Source organism: Pseudonaja textilis, chromosome 3 (assembly GCF_049901715.1).
Source record: "Pseudonaja textilis isolate UNSWEBS1 chromosome 3, rPseTex1.2, whole genome shotgun sequence".
In the NCBI taxonomy this organism is placed as follows: domain Eukaryota; kingdom Metazoa; phylum Chordata; class Lepidosauria; order Squamata; family Elapidae; genus Pseudonaja; species Pseudonaja textilis.
The window spans coordinates 130,469,312-130,491,619 of NC_141992.1; the positions used below are offsets into that span (position 1 = coordinate 130,469,312).

The 22,308-nt window shown below is 36.7% G+C and overlaps 1 protein-coding gene across 2 annotated transcripts in view; it reads left to right on the plus strand.

Moving 5' to 3' along the window:
• Window positions 1-22,308, plus strand: part of MYLK4 (myosin light chain kinase family member 4) — a 91,768-nt gene that overhangs the window by 48,605 nt on the left and 20,855 nt on the right. The window contains exons 1-5 of one of the 2 annotated variants that reach the window (XM_087930768.1): window positions 1,885-2,475; window positions 14,858-14,924; window positions 16,031-16,451; window positions 18,838-19,112; window positions 21,760-21,865. In XM_087930768.1, coding sequence (XP_087786894.1) covers window positions 2,116-2,475; window positions 14,858-14,924; window positions 16,031-16,451; window positions 18,838-19,112; window positions 21,760-21,865 — 1,229 coding nt within the window. In that variant the 5' untranslated portion in view covers window positions 1,885-2,115. Of the gene's footprint in view, window positions 1-1,884; window positions 2,476-14,857; window positions 14,925-16,030; window positions 16,452-18,837; window positions 19,113-21,759; window positions 21,866-22,308 lie in introns of those variants that run through there. The other variant, XM_087930769.1, reaches the window with a different exon arrangement.

The following is a 22,308-nucleotide window of genomic DNA, read 5'->3' on the forward strand; positions in this document are numbered from 1 at the left end:
TCTGAGGACCCAGATTGTTGTCGGCAATATGCTAACTCTGTAAACCACTTGGATGGAGCTGTAGAGCACCATGAAGTGTTATATAAGTTTCAGTGCTCAGTGCTATTTCCAAAATTATTAATTTTGGTATCATCAATTTACAGTCAAAAGAGATTCTGTTTTCATGAAGGCACAGAGTGATTTTTATATGGCTACATTTGGCAGTTATATTCACACACAAATAGTTCCTCTTGCCAACGTTGGGTACATTCAGCCATGAAATGTTTCCTTTCTAGCATACGCCCATAAAAATGATAGCAGATCCAAGTTCTGATACCACGGCTTCACTTGATTTCCTAACAATTGTTTCAATACAGGGTGGAATGGACCATCCCATATGAAAAAACAAAACAAAAAACCAATGTACCTATTTGGGCTAATTCTGACATTTCAGCTGAAATTATGTAACAATCTTATGTCCTTGTTAAGGTTGCTTTATGACAGGGGTCCCCAAACATGGCAACTTAAAGACTTGTGGACTTCAACTTCTAGAATCCCTCAGCCAGCATAGCTCGGAGTTTGGAAACCTCTGCTTTATGACCTTGAAATACATTTGTCTGAAGTTGACGAGAAGTATGTTTGTTTTTTTTAATTTATCTCCTACCAAGACTTTAAATTCTTAACTCTTACTTTACTTTTATTTCTTCCCCAAGACTCTTTATTTTATATTGCATTTTTGGCATCTCTCACCAGTTGTTTCAGACATCTGGAAGGGCATTAGATACTCCGTTCAAAGTTCTGGATCTTTCTACCGAAGAACAAAGAAATGTCTAAAGAGCTCCAACCTTGCAATTTTGTGAAGTTACAAAAAAGTCCACATTTGGGGCTTTTTCCAAAATTAAGTTATAGGACAAAATAAGTAACTGTTTATTTGCTTTTCAATCAAATTACATCTGTTTTGAAATTAGAAGCTAATTGTCTTCTACTTTTACAGCTAGCCCTCAACTTACAATAGTTCATTTAGTGACTGTTTGAGGTCACAGCAGCAATGAAAAAAGTGACTTATGACCATTTTTCACACTTACAACCATTTTTCCTCATAGTTACAATGACTGGTATTTACTCATAATATTTGTCATAACCAGGACCTACTGGATATGATACAATTCCATTGTACAGTTCCTGTTTTGTTAGATGCCTTGAGCAGGCAGGCTATAAAATAAGTAAAAGAATAAATAGCAGTGTGTGGAGAAAGGGATCTCTTGTTCAGCTTGTATGCAAACAGTTTCTAAATTTTAGGAACTATTTGTGTTACAACAGGCTTTGAAATAAATTCTCTGCATGCCAACGATTTTTTTTTTTTTTTTGGTAAAGCAGCTGGCACTTGAAACAATTAGTATTAAGCTGTAAAAATGTCAAGCACCCAAATATAGCTTCTCCTATAGGAGTGCTCATTCGGCTCATATCACTGATCAAGCTGGATACTAGGCGCATATTGTCCATAAATAGTTGCTAAAGTGTCCTTCCCTTCTCGGATGTCTAACAGCCTTTGTGAAGTCAGATTCCACAAGTACAAATAGTTCTTCTGACTTCCCCAATAACTGATGATCAGTGACTGCAAGTGTGCTTAGGTTAGGATGCTTGGCAAATGTCTGCCTGAACATTGCAATACTCTCTCAGGAATATTAAAAAAAAGAAATAAGTGTTTTTCATAAGAACTCAGATTGTCTGTCCAAGTCATGGCATCCTCTTTTAATAGATTGGACTTGATCTATTACATTGGGTGCCTGTCTTTTAGAAAACTTCTGGAGGCTGTTGTTTTCATTTAGCTTCTATGCCTTGATATAAATAGTTATGTCTACCACCAGCAGAAAGAAATCTTCTTCATCAGTAGTAAAATCCTAGGCCAATTTTTTTTTGATCCTAATGCTTTACAAATCAACATGTCTCATGAAGAGGGACCCTTTTTATCAAGCACAAACATTTCTGCTGTCTGAAAATAGCTGTATGTTAAACCTAAAGGCAGCTTCCTTCAATCAGGAAATTTATGCATTGCTGACAACGTTCTGGAGAGGTTAGATTGTGCTTCCCAAGAAATCTGATTTATGGAAAGGAATATTGAACTCTTGAAGGAAAATGGAAGAAACTGACAAGACGCCACTGGCTGCCACATCCAAAAAGTTAATGAGTTCTGATATGAAGCTGGTATGCACAGACGTCAAAAAGAAGTTCTCCGAAATGATGAAGAATGCCGAACAACATAAAGAACCATTCGAAGAAGTTGAACAAGTGATCCTAGAAGTTCAGCAACATATCCATTCTTTGGAAGGGGAATTAAAGACTTCTACGCTCACTGATCCAATATGCAGGAAAGAAGCTCCTTATAAGCTCCTTAGAGTTGGCAGTGGTTTGAAAAAAGATAAGTCAGAAAGTTGTTTCAGAATGCAGATGTTCTCAGATAAAAAGGAAAGGTCATTCAACAAATGGAATGAAAAGGTAAGTCACAGGTTACATTGCAGCTAGCACCCTTTGTATCTTGTGAACGTTGCTTGCTTGTTAACTTAGAAATAATCTAACTTTATGCTTTAAGAGTGCATTAAATTAAAAAGCAGAATTAACAGGGCAAACAAGGTATTAATGCCATATCCATTTAATATAGTCAACTGTTGTTCATTCTAGAAACTTTAATTAAAGAAGACATCTTTCCCATTGTCTTTGGTGACAAAACTCTTTTAAAATTCAAGGAAAATTAAGAAGAATCTGAGCATTTACAATTGCCTGTTGCTCAAACCAGTTGTCCTTTGCATCAAGCAAAAAATATCTTGGGCTTGAATAACCTTATGTGACTTAGAGTAAGATGTATATATACTAACCTGCAAAAGATTCCTCATAGTATTTGGGTCAACCTATAGTATTTTATCTCTTTCTTCCTCCAGAGGTATATGAGTAAACCTCTGATCTCTAATTGGGGAAAAACAAAGATGGCAATGTTGTATAGCTTGTATGGACAAACCCTTGCTCATTCTCACTATTGGCTATCTTCATTATTTTTCTCTGCAATGGGTTGAAATCTTGTAAATCTTGTTGCAATAATCTCATGATACCACATTTTTACCTGAAACCAAACAAGAACGTATGGAAGAAGGCCAACAATTTGTGGGATTGGGCAGATTTTGTAAGTTGTTAATCATTTTTAAAAAGGTAAGTTGGGGATCCACAGAACCCTATACAGATATCGCAGGAATCATGGCACCCAAGGGCAATACATTCGCAAATACAGTATAGGAAATTCACCCTTAATATGTTTGGAAATAGCAATCCTATTGGCCTTCTGTTGAGTGTAAAGATCTGTCTTTTCTCCTGATCATTAGGCTAAGGTCACACTTGAACACATTTTGTGGTACCTGTGCATATTTTTACCATCAGCCTCAGTTATATGTTTTAGGTTTGAGATTTTTTTGCATTGTATTTATTCCTTTTTGTTGTTGTTGTTTATTTGTTTTTTACACTGCCTTGAGTCACAAGCTGTGAGAGGGTCATCTTTATAAATCTTTTAAATTAAAAATATAAATAAATCATGTTCTAGCTATTTTCTTCTTGTATGTCAGTTAAAAGTAAGGATTTTCTCCATTAGGATTGAAGTTTTCTTTGCAGTTGAAAAAAAAGATTAAATAGAAAAGATTTTGGGGTTTTTATACTGAGTAAAATGTGTGTAGGAGGACTGGCAGAATCTGCAGGTGGAGTCAAAAGAGAAATCAGCTTAGAGTCTTTACATAGCCACAAACAAACCAAGTCCAACTCCTCTTGAATTCCAAGCTGAATTTCAACCCCCAGCAATGTTTTCACTTTTATTCCAAGTCTTCATCTGTTTAGTTTGAAATTAATAAAAAGTAATTGGGGGCTGTATACTATGAGTTCAATATAATTTGTTTGGCTCTGCAGATCTGCCAAATGGTTGATCTCGCCTACTCTCGCCTACTCTCCATTTCTTTTTCCTTTCCACCATCCAGTAATTTATTGCACAATTTATTGCTCTTGGTACAGAAAACTACCAATTTTAAGTGGTATCGTTGAGAAATCATAATTTTCCTAACTTTTCTCAGAAGATTGTTGGGAAGGTGTAGTGAAGCATAGGATGCCATTGATAAAAACTGCATTCTATGATACAGTCTGTGAATCGGCATAAAAGAAGATTATCTCTGCATTTTTACATTTCTCTGAATGACATACAAGAATGTATCTCCCCTCCATACATCTTAAAATACTATTTCAATTTATTTTTTGGATATGTAGCATATGATTAAGCCCTTTGGGTTTAGATTGCTGTTGTCCTTTGGAATCATTATCAGCTAAGCTAACAGGTGATGTTTTTGTAAGCTAGCCAAAATACGCATTTAGTTTAAGGACGGTCTGTTCATCCATATAAATATATTTATCTTTTCATAGCATCAGCCTAGATTTCTTTAAATGAACAGCTGGTAGGACCAGCAGATTTTAGCTATGCTCTCTCAACCCTGAATTAGTTTTACCCGGTTCCACTCTTAATCAGAGCCATTTATATATAATCATTTTTGACCCAATGGTTTATGCTTGCGGTGGAAAGCACAGTTACTGTAGAATATGATTTTTAAAAATCATGGCATGGATTTCTCTAGATAAATACCAGCTTTCTTTTTAACTTGAAATAAGACATTAAGAACTTTAATTACTTCTTACTTCTAAAGTGTTAAGAAAATAACAATGTACTAATACGACATCTTGAGCCAGTAAATTCAAGGCAAAATAAGCTTCAATATTTGTAGGTATGGAAGATTCATATCCACTGCCAGTTCTCCTGGCTTCTTTATTGCCAAGACTGGCAAATATCAATGACAAAATGTCCTCTCAAATATGAAGACCAAGCGAGAAATTATGATTTTGATATTGTTTTACACCAAGACAAATTCCTTGGGTGTCCAGTCACACTTGGCCAATAAAAGTATTCTATTCTATTCTATTCTATTCTATTCTATTCTATTCTATTCTATTCTATTCTATTCAGAGAACTGAGTAATTTTCTATGCTAGTTTTCCAGGGAACCAGGAAATCTGTCTCTGTGGGATCAGGCCCAAACCTGTGGTAGAAGAGATATGAAAGTGCTAGTGGTTCAGAGTGTAATTTGCATAGACCCCAGCAATCCCCCTAAATTTGAGTAGGGTTTAAACCTCAGATGAACTTTTGCACAGTTGGAGCTCTATTTCATCTGTCCCAACATCTAGTTAAATTTTAGGAACATTGAATGCTGTGAACTAGCACAGTTGTTAGGCGATATGCTGAATTCCCCACTGGAGAATTCAGTTTTCTTCAGCTGTGGTGAATTATTTCCATGTTTTCTAGTCACTAGTTATAAGCCAATGCTACTCTAAGCCATTTTCGAGGAATCAGACTGATTCATTTCCCCATTTATTTCCAAATATGCAAAAAATAAATGAGCACAAAATAAATGGTTTCTCTAAATGCTTGATCCAACATCACATAATGAAGTCGAATGAGATATTCTAGGGTGGGTCATAGTTGTCCTCTTCTGGGTTTCTAATACAAAAACCTTAGCAGAACTTTTTTAGAATTATATAGATCTTGCTTCAGGACAACTCTCTTTTTTTTTGACAGTGGCCGTACTGACTAGAATTGGAAGTTGGAAGTAGTGAAGTAAAGGGCCATTAATTGTTGATTCTTCTTTAAGAAGACTTCTATCATCTCCAACTATTAATCTAAGCAAATGAACCACTTACCAAGTTTCATAGCTTTTAATGTATTGGTCTTCTGTTATTTCTGTTACATCATCTCTATTATGGTGATCTAAAATACTGCTCCCATTGCTTCTGTTTTCTTGAAATAAAAGAGAGAAAGGTAGATTATCAACATGGGAAAAAGGACAATTCCTATCAGCATGGACTATTGCAGCATTGGTCTCGGGTAACATTTCTGATTGTTTGATTTGTTGTTTTGGATATTATTGCATTTGTTCTGGCATGTTATTGTTAATCACTCCAGTTGTCCATATAAAAGGGAAAGGTCTGCGCGAACATGAAACACAATTAAAGCTTAATCTAGGCAGTAAAAATGCATTTTAATAGAATCCAGGGCTAATTTAGCTATTCTCAAAAAGTTTTTAAAAAATCATTGGCTACATCCAATAAACCACAGCTGGATTTACTAAACATGCATCTGTATAATGTTAAACAAAACCAGGTTATAAATTCAGTTCTTAAATAAGAAGTGAAAGTTTCTCTCTAATGTTTCCCAGCTGGGCTTGTCTGCTTCTTTTGCAGAGACTGTCGGTCAAGCTAAGGCCTGGTATTTACTATTGTTCAGAATACAACTGGCAATTAGAGTCTCATCATTCACTCCACAGGGAGGAAGAAACAGTGGTTTCCCAACAGAACTACTGAACATTTGGAGACATGCTCCAAACTGGGTTGTAGTTAGAGACCTGTCTTCTCTCAATATAGTACTTATATGCTTAGCATATATTCAGAGGGACTGCTTGATGATTAAAAACAAACAAAAATGTCCCTGAAACCTTTAAAAGAAGATAAATCATGGACACAGGTTTTTTTTTTAAATTTGGGTGAAGTTTAGATTTTGGTAAATTGCATCTTTTACTGGATGTGGTAAGGCTGAGAAAGACACATGGATTTCTTTAGTTTCTTTTTTTTCCCCCTTCACTTAGATGTGATTGTTCAATATTCTTTCAGAAATGGCACTTTTAGTAGCCTAACAGCTCTTTGGTGTGTTTTTTTCTAAATCATTCATTACCCTGTGGGATTTCAGAATGCTACTCCATAGACATGCAATTTAAAGATAAAAATAATGCAAGACAATAAAATAGCATAACAGCCTCCCTATTTAAAGTGTCTGGGCAAATAAAGGATTACTTTAACATGCTATCAAAATAATTACAGTGCCAGTGGCACTTGGTCTGCTACGACGAGTGTTCTCTCTTGGAATCATTTAACCCAATGGTTAAAGTGAGAATGGGAGGTGTAGAGAATTATAAAGTTGATCTTAGAAAAGAAACTCAGAGGCCATTGGGGAAACCAAGTGTGGAAGAAATATACATTAAGTCCAGGGAAGTGAGGGAGTGTTGCAAAGGGACGTAGATTAGCCTCCTCCCTGATTTTCTGGGTTGTAGGAGGGAGGTGAAGGGCAAAGAAACCAGCAAGGTTATATCATTGCTCTCAGTAAAGTAGAGTTCTAGTCTTTGAATGAAGTGTTTTTCTATCTGGTCTGTCTATCCTGATGGAAGGACAGGAGAACCTTTTCAAATCATCCTGAGATAAGAAAATTATGTCAGCCTTTTAAAAAGGCATTTTAACTTAATCTTTAATTATTTTGAGGACCCAGAACATCCTGACTGGGGACAAAGGGAGATGCTTTTGAGCTACATGTTGCTGATTCATGATCTAAAATAAAGATAAGATTGGCAGAGGAGCTTCAGATAAGTTCCTTAAAGTATCTGGATCTCTCCGGTCTTCTTGGATTGACAGTTCATTGAATTCAGAGCCATTGTAGTATAAGATGTTATACTAAGTCTAGAGAAATCCAGTTAGAAGTCTTTGTTTAACCATGGCTGTCATTAGATGACCACGGGCCAGCCACTCTCTTTTAGCCCAACTAATCTCACAAGGTTATGATGGGGATAAAATGAAGTGAGACTCTTCTTCTAATCAATATTGCCTCCAAATCCCAGATGGGAAATGAATTGAATGAATGGGGGAAAAAAAGCATGAATGTGGTTAACAACATGCATGGCTTTGATGCCATGACAATTCTCAGCAAGGATAGTCTATTGATTCTGAGTTGAAATCTGAGCATTGAGTATGCAAGACAAAATGTGTTTAGTCTTAACCAAGGACAGTACTTGCACAATATCCAAACACAATATTGTGCTTATCCAAGCACAATTCATGCAATCTGGGATACTTTTGCAATGTCTTTTGCTTATTTTGTGGTACAGTGCCACAAAATCCTTATGTATAGTAGTCACAGGATTGGTTTGGTTTCCATAATGTTAATACGTGGAGACAATCAAGGACATTATATGAGCCTCTTAAAAGGTCCTATTAAATCTTGTCATCCCATCGTCATCTTTAGTGGATATTATCGCTGAATTTCTATCAATATAAACGAGAGTAAATTTTAGGATGGCAAATGCAGAAGAATATAGGTGAAAATACCAGAAGGAGGAATGGTGGAGTTTAGCAACTCTTACACAATTCATATCTCAAATAATGCATTTTTATTATAATTGTATATGGCTTGGTTACTGGGAAGACATGAATGCATCATGAAGGTACTTCTATATCAACAACCATGGTATTAGATGGGTTGAGATTTATATATTAAACAGTCTGAAATCATTACTCAATCATAACAGTTAGTAATTATTAATGTAGTTATTAATGGATTGCCTCAAAAGCTGAATGTCACATTCCAATAATTCTCTGAGGGCACTTTGAGGTACTTACCTCATTAGTATACACGTGTGTATAATAAATGCAGATGAGCTGAAGACATAGAACAGTTCATTTTGGTGCTTGAGTCAATCTGATGGAAACATAAAGGACCAAAGACTAAGGAACTACAGAATCACAGGGTTGGAAGATACTTTGGAGGTCTTCTAGTCCAGCCCTCTGCCCAAAGCAGGTGACCTTATATCATCCTGGACAAATAGCTGCCCAATCTTTTCTTGAAAATCTCCAGTGATGGAGCACAGGAGGCAAGCTGTTCTGTTGATTAATTGTTCTCGCTGTCAGGAAGTTTCCCCTGAATTCCAGTTGGATCTGCCTTTAACAAGCTTCCACCCGTTGCTTCATGTCCTACCTTCGGATACTTTAGAGAATATGTTGATCCCTCTTCTTGGTGATAGCCCCTCAAATACTGGAAAACATCTATCATGTCACCCCCAATCCTTTTCTTCAGTTAGACATATCTAGCTCCCTTAGCCATTCATTATATGATTTAACCTCCAGACTCCTTATCATTTTTCATTGCTCTTCTCTGTACTCTTTCCAGGATGTCAACATGTTTTTTGAATTGTGCAACCAGAACTAAATACAGTATTCCAAGTGTAGTCCAGTACTGGGATTCAAATTTTTTTTTACTACCGGTTCTGTGGGCGTGGCTTGGTGGACGTGGCAGGGGATGGACACTGTAAAATCTCCATTCCCACTCCACTCCAGGGGAAGGATACTACAAAATCTCCATTCCCTCCCCACCCTACTAACCTGCTTTCCAGCTCCGTTCTCCTATGCAGGGCAACAAAAGAAGACCCAGCCAATCAGCTGGGACTCGGGAGGCAGAGAATAGATGGGGGCGGGGTCAGTCAGAGGTGGTATTTGCCGGTTCTCCGAACTACTCAAAATTTCCACCACTGGTTCTCCAGAACTGGTGTGGCCTCACTAGTGCAGTACAGAGTGGTACTGTTACTCCTCGTGATCTTGATGCTATTCCGCCACCCCCTCCTGTAGATGCAGCATTAGGATTGCATTCGCTTTTTTTAGGCAACTGCAGCCCGTGGCTGGTTTACATTTAAGTGGTGATCCACAAGGAAAGCAATATCCTTTCACAGTTACTACTGTTAAGCCGGGTATCACCTATTCTACGGTATGCCTATGCGTTTGGTTCTTCCTGCCTTACTTTTCTCACCAATGAACTGCACCTTGTTGGATAGAATGTTGGATAGAATTTTTATGATTAAACCTTCATAAAAATATCCATTGTAGAGCTTCTGGCAGAAGCGGGGGGCGGCGGGAAATCAAAGGATTTCAATAAGTGAATTTTTAAAAAGAAGGAAGTTGAATATTATAACACTGCCAGATTAGACTTGGTGCATAAAGAGGGAATTCAAATGGCTCTTTAAAAAAAGAAGTCAGGTGGTCATAAAAACCTCCTGGTTAATTTTGGAAGGAATCCCCAATTGCTGCTAATGGTACGATAATTTATGTCCATAGCTTCCTTCATCTCTAACTCCTGCCTTTTCCAGAACATGTTTATTCAAGTAGTCATGTCCAACCATAGGGCCAGTAGATGGGAAGGAAAATGGCATGACATTTAAAAGTAGTTTTTCTGTCTTGATTGCTTTGAGAACACTTTGCTCTCAGAAGAATCCAGGCAAATATTATGCTCCAGAAAGAACAGCCAGAGGGCTTATAAATAGAAGACCCTGTTCACCGCGGCCCAGCACTGGTTCCCCTTTGAAGGCAACCTGCTTCACAGTTGCCAGATTGGGACACCTGAGAGAAAGTGGTAATTGAAAGCAAATATTTTATATAGCAGCCTCTCCCAGCTTTCAGGCTCCACAAATGACCTCTTCTCTAGTAGCAGGGCAGGCTAGCTGTGGAAGATGGGTGCCCCGGGAGAAGGTGTAGTCTAGTCTGAAGGATCCAAGGATGGGGATTAGAGTGAAGGGAAAGCACTCAGAAAGTGCACCATGGTTCTCAATAGAAAAGCAGCTGTTTCTGATATAAATGAAGCTGAAAAAGAAAAAAGAAATTCTTGTTTAGCTTTTTCCAGTTCTCTGGGATAAATACACACTCTTCAGAAACATACAAAATAGCACTAAGGTTTGTTAGCTGGTAGTAAGGTATAAGCCTAAATTGACTATTCAAACATTCAAACGTAAAATCCTGGGTCTGTATTCTGAAATGTGCCATTCCATTCCTCTTCCAATGAATATGCTTCCCTCGTTACAAGTAATTCATTAAATATGCAGTAGCTCAATGGCTAAGAAGCTGAGCTTGTTGATCAGAAAGGTCAGCAGTTCGGCGGTTCAAATCCCTAGCATCACATAATGGAGTGAGCTCCCATTACTTGTCCCAGCCTCTGCCAACCTAGCAGTTCGAAAGCATGTAAAAATGCAAGTAGAAAAAGAGGGACCACTTTGGTGGGAAGGTAACAGCGTTCCATGCACCTTCGATGTTTTGTCATGCCAGCCACATGACTATGGAGACATCTTCAGACAGTGCTGGCTCTTCTGCTTTGTAACGGAGATGAGCACCGCCCCCAGAGCCAGAAACAACTAGCAAGTATGTGCGTGGGGAACCTTTACCTTTATTTTAAAAAGCAATTAAAAATGATTAGCTACTAAATCAGAGTGGTTTCACTATGAAAGACTGGTCTTGTCTCTGAAAAGATGGCAAAAAGGAGTTTAAATGAACATTCCTTGAGAAGGAATATTCTAGAGTCATTACAAAAAATAATGCCCTGTTCTCATTGAGTTGTACAATAGTATTTTATGCCTCCATGATTTATCAAATCTAACTTGACCACTGTGGAGGGGATGTTGTGGGCAGGGACTTGGAACACAAACTATTTAAACACCTCTTGAAAATCTTTTCAGACAAAAAATATTTTAACGTATATTCGGAAACAGCCATAATGCCTCTTTGATGAATTCATCTACTACTTGAATGCCTAGACTCAGTTATGGAAATCTCTTTTTAAAAATTAGTTTTAAGTAGCTCTTCAACATAATTATGCACACTTGCACATTTGTGGTCCCTTTCACAGTGGGAAATCACAGTTAATTTCTTTGCAAGTAATGTTTTCCAAGTGTTGTGCTGTTTTAATCATTCTTTCAGTGGGTAAGTTGTCATGATAATTATGTAAAGTTCAGTATTAGCTTGTCTAACTTGGAAGTGGATCTTCCCTTATTCAGCATTGTATGGATGCTACAGCTTGAAACATTTGTAACTTGGATTTATGCATGTTTACTGAGGATAATTTTTAAATTTTCTGCTGAATGGGCTTATAATTAAAGTTATTACTGCTATTTTAGTATCTGTGCCTAGTAGTTTTTAAAATTGGTTATTTGTCTAGTTTGTTTTTAGATTAATTTGTTTTAATGTTTACTTATTTCTTTTACACATTTATTCATATTAAACCTGTAAATTATCTACCGTTCAATCCTCAGGGCTCTTAAATAAATTAAATGTGGTAAGGTTCAAAGAGAGAGCTTCAATTATAAGTGGTTTCCTTTTTTTTTATTTTTTTAAATTTTTGTGCATTTTCATACAAAATGTTGAAGATACCATTTATATCTTGGAGTATTTATTATTTTAGTTCTAGTCAGCCATTTCAGGTTAAACTGCATAGTGATTTAATATTTATCAGCCATCATTATGGCCAGTTTACCTGAAATAACAAAATAGCGGAAGGTCAAGTGATAGGAGACAATTAGCTCAGAAGTCTCTGGCTGGCTATTTTTGAAAGTGGAATGCTTATATGAAAGAACTGTCTGGGATTAATCCAGGCATGATCTATCCCTTCCCCCATTAGTTAATAGTGTGATTTCTTTTGGGAGAAATATATTCATGAAAACATCCTCTAGATGTCACTGAAGCACTGAAGACTATAGAAAAATTAGTCCCAAACAAGGTATGCTATAAATTCACTGATAACCACAATCAGCATTTTACCAGTTGTTGTTTTTTAAGCCTGTTTTGGCTTTATAATTTATATATTACCAAAACTCTTGTGTCTGGTTGATTGCTTGCAGTCTTCAATTGCGTGAAATGTTGAATCTTAGGGCAACAATGTTTGAATTAATATACTTCAAGTGGGCTGACAGAATGTATCCAAATCCATAACTTCTATGGCATTGAAATTTGGCAAAACTGTGGCTGCTTCAGTGCTGCCAAATTGGTACACCTTGGTACTTCCCACAAGGAAAGTCAATGGAGAAGCTGGCAGGAAGTCAAAAGGCTCCTAGCCCCACTGCTTCTTTGCCCACCCGTGGTCATTCTGTTTGTCTGTTTACGTAAGGTCCCTGAAGTTATGTTCCAGTTATCAGTGTCAATTAGATTTAGAAGCTACCTACTAGTTTCAAATCATCTTCATTCTTTAAATGATAACAAATTAAGAGCAAAAACAGTTTTTAGATCAGCCCTCTTTTTATTTTAAATAATGTGAAGGATAATTGGTTTCACAGAACTGTGACAATCTCTTAGATTTTAGATGTTGAATTATTGTGGGCTGTTACTCTAAAACTCTGGAAGAAAGATCAACTTTAGATCCCAATGTTCCCTACTGTGTGCCAGATCAAAAGGGACAATAAAAAAGAAAGAAAAAGAAGGGAAGCTATTTTATTGGACTGTATCAGTGAAAATGCCCAGCCAGATGGATAATTTTGAATAATTAAATGGAATCTTATCTGATGAGGACTTCCCCAAACCACTCCTGTATAATTGCCAAGGAACATGGGTGTGGAGACATTTGTGATAGCAACAGGAGTTGAATTTGACCCAAAAAAGTCTTAACTGCTGACAGCTATTAAGAAATATCCCAAGAGCAATGGGACAGTTATTGTTATACCCCCTCTACAATAGTCGGATAGAAGAACTTATTAAAAACTAAGATCAGCAGTGGACAAATGCTCACAGTAAATACTGGAACATTCTCATATGGTCTAATTCATATGTGAATGATCAAAAACAATTGTCCTCAAAAAGAATCCCTCTGACTCATCCACTCTTTAGATTCCTGAGCACCTTATCCCATCTTTCAACCATCCACAACTGCAGATGCTGTCAGGTTTTTTTTATAATATGCCACAAAATGCAGCAAAGTAAAAACAAAGGGCAGGAGTAGAGGCAGCTGGTGCCATTTTTAGTATTGTATCGTTGGCCAATTAGATAAAATATTAGCTATTCTCAAGGAGAAGGTAAAGACATATTTGTTAGTGTTGGAAATATGCTTCTTACAGTTGGCCTCTGTATGGAAAGGGCTGTGTTGAAAATGATAACATGGGTGAAATAATTAGGATGTGACTGATATTAAAGACAGGTTATTTATTATCTGCCTGGCAAAACTTTCATAGCCACCTGGAAAGTCTCTTCAGTAATTTGGAATCTATTACTGAAGAGATATAGATAGATAGATAGATAGATAGATAGATAGATAGATAGATAGATAGATAGATAGATGGATAGATAGATATTTGGGGGGATTTTCCCACTCTCAGTATTCATATCCAAAGCTAAATATGGCACTCAGCTAAGAAAAAAACCTTATGTCTTTGCTTTATATGGTTTTGAAATACAATTCAAAATATAGTTGTTGGAAAACCATTTCTGTTGCAGTACATATAAGATGTGTCAATTTTTTAAAATTAGATTTTGTTAAGATGACTTTATAGTACATTCTTTATAGTATATTCAGGTTAAAAACCATTCAAAAAATGAAAGAGATGTCTGAATTGGTATTTTTTTTGGATCCCCAAGATAGACTTTTAGATTAACTGTTTTAAAAGTTAACTGGCTTACTTTGTTTCAGTACCAAAATTCATTATCATGCTTCAGGAGGTTTGCATATTCATTATTTCATGCTTTTATCTTCAGCAGGTTTGCATAGAATTCTGCTTACCTTAGTTTCATTAGAGAATGTAAATATGTGCTATAATTTATCTAGCTAGCAATGATAGGAGGAAAGAAGATGTAACATTTCACTATTTCAGATTTAAAAAATTGCCTTCATGATGGGCAAATATTGAATAAGAGTAAAATCTTAAGTACATTTTCATACACACAACAGTTATGCAAGTCAGCACGAACCTTTCCAAGACATAAACATTATTTAGCAGCAGGGACTGGCCTCTGAATTCCTTCTTTAAGGAAATTCAAGACAGTTCAGAGAAGTACAGTATATTGCATAATTACAAAATTCAGGTGAAAGAATTTCATAAATGGTGACAGAAAGGGGAAATAATTACAGATGCTATCAAAGTTCGATTTTGATTGGCAGTCATGGAAAATCTGTGCTTAGAACAAGGAAGTGCAACATTTTACAAAGGAAATATGTTATGAAACCTTGACCTGTTTGCTTGTTTTTCCCATAGGAAAAGTCGTATCTTACTGCAAAGGGAACAAAATCTATAAAAAAGAAAAAAATGCCCGATTCCTCAGGTTAGATATCTCTTTCTTTCTCTCAAAACTAACACAAGTGGTATTGTTTTTGCAGCTTTGTGCCCTAGACAAGGAAGGTATGGTTTATCAAATGGAAAAAAAAGGGTTTTTCACCCCAGGGCATTCTGGGATAAAATTTCTTAACCTTGGCTTTTTGCCCATGGGACTTGTGCCAAATCTATCCCTCTAGATCAGCTAGTTGTATTTTTCTTGTGCCAGCATTGCATAACCTTATTCCTGTAACTAGATCAGCCATGTTACTTACCAATATTAAAAGCTCTGTGTCCCCTTAATTGTCTGCTGCCATAACTTGTTTGCCAAATTTTAGAGTAGTGTTGCTCACTGCAAACATAATTTTTGATTTTGAGCTACAATAGGGCTTGTTCAGTAGAACAAAGGATACAGTTAATTCAGCTGACAATACATAATCGTCTTTTTTTTTTTTTTTGAAATAGCCAAAAATAATCAGACAAATATCTGAAAATCTGTTTTCTGAATGGGAACGAACAAATTAACTGCATTTTAACTGTAGAGTCCATTAGAGTGGGTGACCAATAAATTTAAATAAATTAAATTAATGAATTTAAGGTTCTGAACCCACATAAAGTTTCCTTTCAGAGTTTTTTTATAGTTCCAGAAATTTTAAAATAGGAAAAATGAAAAGAATATTCTTCTGCCTTCTTTTGCAATTGGTATATATACTATATTGTACTAATAAAATTTATCTGGGGCATAACCCTACACTTTAGATGCGACATGTCTGTTATAGAGTTACGTTTTCTTCCCTGCTTCCCTGTAACATTCAGGTTGCATTTCTATGCTACCTGGAAGTGATGCTTTCACATGTGCAAAATGAATGGAAGTGTTTTAACAGAAGAGCAATGAACCGCAGTGGTCAGAATCCTTCAACTAGAAACACCCTCGAGTGAGAAGAATATAATTTTTATAATATATTTAGACTCTTAGTGGTTGACTGCTTCACATCAGAAACTGGGAAGCCCCTGACTTTCAAAAGACAAAGGAAGTTTCTGCAGTGTGAATAACTGAATGTTGTTGCATAAGTATTCTTTCCCTGAAATTGTTGGTATTTTTTTCCTTACTTCTAGATGGATCTGATGAGGAGTCAGAATCACATTCTCATACAGAAAAGGTCCATAAACTCAACAAGGAGAATACAGAGAAGGCAAACAAGTTTCTTGTTCAGAGAAATTCCCCCAAATCTTGTGACTCTTATGAGTCTAAAGAGTGTGCAGAGCGACGTCATAGCAACAGTTGGAAAAGTTCTCTGCAGAAGACCTCAGGAAAAAGTCCAGTGGAGGTGAATGCAAATGAAGCCAAACAAAGTCAAAATTACCCAGATACAGAAGGTGATGATCCAAGATTTGGGAAGAAGCCTGATGGATCTCAAGGAAGTCCAGGGAATGTGGGAGAAGTTGACAAAAGAAAATATATTCCCAGGGATGAAAAAGCAGAAGTATCAGAAAAAACATCTCAAAGAAAAAAATCAATAGAAGATGCAGATATCAAGTATGTTTTCACACTATCTCTCTTTAGATTTATTCTTATAGCGTCATGCAGTGCTTAACTGAAATGTAGAACCTGGATTAGTAATATACACACACACTATCACTTTGGATCAGGGGTGTCTAACTCACGATGGTACATTGTCGTCATGTGATGTATCGCGACTTTTCCCCCCTTCGCTAAAACGGGTGTGGCTGTGGCCGGTGCACAACACATCTGGCCCACAGGCTGCAAGTTTAACACTCCTGCTTTGGATCATTAGATTAAAGATAATCCACACACAAGGATACACTGTACAACATTTAATAGTGTTTTTTTAAAAAAAAAAACTATTTCCAACATGGACATAGTAGCTCTGAAAAACTATTAGATGGACAAAGGGAAAAAGTCAGAGGGTAACTTATAGAAAGAAAAATTTTGGTTAAGAATTAAGAGAAATATATGGAATGTGGGGATAGTTTGACAAAGGAATTAATTCCTTGATGTAATTATAGATACCTCCTCATTAAAAGCTGTGAAGCAGAGACAGGTTAGCCATCTTCCTAGAATGTTCTTATTTTGAATTTCCTGCATTAAACAAGCCTCGACTATTAAGCCTCAACAAACACTTTTTTTGTAGTGTTGGCCTTCCCGTCTTGGCATTCTGTGTTAAAAAGAATGTGATATCCAACTTGCACTTTTTTTCTTAATTGGCTTGAGCAGATGTTGAAAAAATTGTTAGCCTAACAATTGTTGACAAGAATACAAAACTTGTTCAACATGTTGTACGATACTTGGTCCAAATGTTGATCTTGCATTACTTATAATCCTCTCAAGTCTTAGCTTTTATTGTATAAGGAATTTTTTTTTTTTTTTGCAAACTCATTGACATACCCTGGAATCAGAAAGACAAAACATGTATAAGAAAACTTCCTGTTGGATTAGGTTGGTTTAGAACTTTTGGACAACGAAGAAAGCATTCTTATAGATATTTTGACATGTTACTAATGAAATTGATACAAAAACCTAATGTTCCTGTCCATAACGAGATCCAGTAATAACAATAATTTGATAGGTGTTGAATTCTAGAGAAGGGAAGAATTACATACCATACTCTAAAGTTTTTGAGGGAAATAGAACGGTGCTATTCAACCATTCCCTTAAAAATATTCTGTAAGTTAGATGGAATCCATACTATGTTGTGCACATATATAATGAGGGACCCAACATATTGTAGAAGCTTGTGAGGTAATGGTAAGAAGTCAGTGGTCTGCTGCCTAAGGTTCCCAGTTTAACTGGGAGGGGATTTGTCTCATATACCCACAAGACGTATTCCTGTTCTAATGTTCTGCCATTTCGTTGGCAGTGAAACGGTATTCAGGTAGTCCTCAGGTTATGACAGTAATTGGGATTTGGATTGCAATGAGATGTCATGTGATCACATCACTTAGCAACCACAATCTTGGCAATCCCGGTTGTCATTACCAGGAAACAACCGAGAGCCTCAGATAAGAAGCCCAGAAGTGCCATAGGGGAGTTGCGGAGGCCAGGGATGTCTGAGGAGACCCAGAGCAGGTCGCAAAAAAACACACACAAAATCTGGAGAATGGGGATATAAATTGATATGCCACCCAAAATGGCTTCAACAGTGATATGGGCAGCATATAAATTTAATATATAAATAAAATACTTAAATGCAAGAAGGCAGGTGATGAGCAGTGCAGAGTCATGGGAATGCAGGAAGCCTGGAGGGGGGAATGACTTATTAGAGTCACTTAGGACCTTCCCTGCAGGCTTTCCCATTTTCTTGTGGGAAACCATCACAGATGGCAATCACGTGATGTGAGACGCTGTGACTGTTGTAAGTGGAAACCAGCTGCCAAGCTTACCGGGGCTGGTGATAGGTACCACTTGTTCAGTGCTGTCATAACTTCACGTGCATTGCATTTGGGGGGTTTGCAGATGCAAGCGTGCATTCGTGCACATGCAAACATGCTTTGGGCACTCGGTGCCAAAAAGATTAGCCATCACTGGAATAGAATATAGAAGAATAGAATAGAATATAGAAGAAAGAATAGAGTAGAGTAGAGTAGAGTAGAGTAGAGTAGAGTAGAGTAGAGTAGAGTAGAGTAGAGTAGAACTGAATTGAATTGAATTCTTTATTGGCCATGTATGATTGGACACACAAGGAATTTGTCTTGGTGCAAATACTCTCAGTATACAGAAAAGAAAAGATACATTCATCAGGAATCATAAGGTACAACTCTTAAGGATAGAATAGAATAAAATAGAATATGTATTCATTTATAAACTGTGAGCTCTAAAAAATGCTTCTTATCATTTGGCTGTTTATATTTCTCCATAACACTTTCACAGTTGATACTAGAATAATCTACATCTTCTCATCTAGGCATAAAGAAAAGGAAAAGGCTTCATTCCTTCTGAAAGATGTGCAAACCACCAGCAGCAAGTGTCATGTGAACAAGGGAAGTCTCCCCAAAGATATCAACAAAAAGAGCAGAGGGGATGTAGCAAAGGCCAGCGGTGGACTTAAACCAAAAGAAGCCGCGAAGCCAAAAACAACAGAACTTGCCTTACCTGGAAAAACAGTTGCATCTAAATCAACAGCTGCCAACAAGAACAAAGTGAAGCAAGAAACTTCAAAGGGGGATAATTTTATAATTGGTACAACTTAGCTTTTAAAACATATTAAATAATATACTAATTGCAAGTAAAACAAATGCATTTGCATTTCATTTTCAACGTTCTTCTGTTAACAGAAGAATTAACATTTGGATTGTTAGTTATACCAGCTGAAAGTCCCATCTGAGGATGAGAAAGCAAGCATGTTTTAGTGCTACCTGTTCTTTTGTCTAGTCTTGTCATTAACTTTTTTTGTTGATTTATTTGATTGCCAGTTTATAAGGTTTGGGCTTCGCTAGACGCACAGAAATAGAAGCAAATTGTTTTAATATTAAATTAAATTTTACTTAAATGTGCCACCAAGTTGTTTCAGCTCCTATTGACAAGACAGATAGTTTTTCTCCATGATAATTTATTCTTCGTTCCTCCTAAAGGTGCGCTGTTTGCTACTCCCAACTGAATCTATCCACCTTATTGTTTGTCCTCTTCTCTTTCCTTCTATCTTTCCTTCTATTACAGCCTTTTCCAGAGATCTGGGCCTTCACATAATGAGTCTGAAGTAGGATTTTTTGAAGCTGGTCATTTGTGTCTCCAGTGAGAGCACTGGATTGATTTGTTTGATGATTCATTGATTTCTTCTCTTGGCTGTCCACAGTATTCTCAGGAGTCTTCTCCAACACCAAAAGTTCAAAAATGCCAATACTTTCCCTATTCTGCTTCTTTAAAGTCCAACTTTCACTTCCATGCAATGTCTAAGGGAATAAGATGGTTCGCACAGTTGTCATCGTTGTAGGTATAGGGACCTCGTGGCATTTGAATATGTTTTCCAAGGCCTTCATGGCTCCTCTATCATGTGCTCTCTTAATCTCTAAATTTCTTCCTGATATTTTTGTCTTCTGAGGCTTTGGCTTCTCTTTTCTTGGTAATTTCCACAGTTTGCTTTCTTCTCTTCAAATATATATATCTTCTCTTCATATAATATTTAGATAGAGAGATAGAGATAGAGATAGAGATTATATCTATCTATCTATATCTATGTATCTATATCTATCTATCTATTTGTATGCAGTTTCTTTTCACATTCATCTTTAACCATTTCTTTAAGTTCATTTGTAATTCCTCTGGGCCTTTAATCATTGAGGCTCATTACTTCAGTGTGATTTCTGATATGCCCCTTGAAAATGGTGGGTATATGTTCAAGATCATACTGGAAATTTTACTGGCTTTCTTTGTCTGTTGTAGCTAAACTTAGAACTGAGTGACTTTGGGCCAGTCACTCTCTCTCAATCCAAATCACACCAGAAGATTATTGTTTGGGGGAAGATAGAAAAGAGCAGTAATTAGGTATGTTTACTGCCTTACTAATAAAGTATTAAAGGCAAGATAGAATAAAATAAATAAACAAACTAGCAGGTGACCAGTTCATGATTTGTTCCACAGTCAGTACCTTAGCTCTCTGCTTCCCTTTTAGCAATAATACTGTCAATTTGGTTTCTATATACTTCATCTGGTGATATCCATTTAGAGAGGCGTGATTTAGATTGTTTGAGCCAAGTGTTAGCTATGAAGATTCCATTGGAGCCTTGGAGGTTGGAGTAAGCTTAAAAGATTGTCATATTAAGGGATTGCCCATATTAAGGGATTATCATATTAAGGGATTGCACTAATTGATATCATCATTGATTACATCAGTGGTAGTCAACCTGGTCTCTACTGCCTACTAGTGGGTGTTCCAGCTTTCATGGTGGGCGGTAGGGGTTTTGTCCCCTACTTTATAAATCACCATTACTGTGGAACCGGTGGGCGGTTAGCGAAAACTTTACTACTAACAGAGATACAAAAGTGGGCAATAGGTATAAAAAGGTTGACTACCCCTGGATTACATTGTAACAAAGTACAATTCTTACTATGCTCTTCCTAAGTATAAAAGCAAAGCTGTTTCTTCTTGTTTTTCATGTCCTTAAGAATAAAAATTATAGTTTTCTGACTGAAAAAATCATTTTGACTTCCTGATGCCTAAGATGTCAATTTACAGTCGTTCCATTGCATCTTTCCCATGTTTGTGCTTCTTAGATACAATTAAGATTGACTTTATTAAAATGAATAGGTAGCTGTCTGTAGCCTTCAACCTCATTACTTTCTAATATCTTCTAATGTCATCAACATTATGTTTTTCAAGTTTTCAAACTGTTACAAAGTTTTTTTAGGACCTACCAAGTCAGAATCAGACATGATAGAATTTGTGGGATCCTGTTCCAAGCCAGACCTTGAAATTTCCAGAAAACAATGTATCTGTTACACTGCCAAAATAAAAGCTGCCATGCAACAACAATGCACAAGACTAAGAACCCAAAGAAGGGAAAATAGTGATTTGAAGTTATTCATTACATTTAATACCCGAACAAAAACTGAAAAGGCACACAAAATAATTTTGAGACAGCAGGATAGAATCTGAGAGACAGTGAGTTCTAATTCCGCTTTAGGCAGAAACCCAACTGGATGACCTTGGGCCAGTCGCTCTCTCTCTCAGCTCTAGGAAGTAGGCAATAGCAAACTACTTCTGAAATCTTGTCCAGGCAGTTGCCAGCAGTCAGAATCTGCTTCAAAGAGATGCATACCCATATAAACATGAGTGTCTTTAAATTATTAGTTCATATTGAATGTGGCATTTTGTGTTTCTCATTCACAGATAACATACCATCAACCCCTGCTCCTTTTGATCACAGGGTCATCAAAACAAAAAGATCTGGGATTGGTAGCTTCTATCAAATCTTCAAGAATGAAGTTTTAGGAGGGTAAGTCAAGCCAAAATTATAGCCCATTCAGTGCAGAATCTCTTAAAACAATCAGACTAACCCCTGGATACTATCCTAGATTACTATAGTGCAGATTAAGTTGTAGTGTAATTTGGATGAAGCAATAAGCTAGCCATCCTAGTCCAGAGAATAGCAATGGCTTACATATTATAAATGGAAGACTGAACAGAAAGTCGATGGTTTCTGGACCTGGATTATTCTGGTGGTCTTCCAATTCAAGAAGTTCTTCCTATTGCCAATCAAACAAATCAATTCACAATTCAAATAAGTGGTATCCTATCCTAAAAATGAATGAGTGTTCTGAATTTTACCTCAGAGCATGACACCTTCATGAGAAGGAATGCTAGGAACATTAGAAAGTCTACTGGTCTTAGAGCTCTATTTTATCCAGCACCCCATTTACTGAAGCGATCAATCAAAGG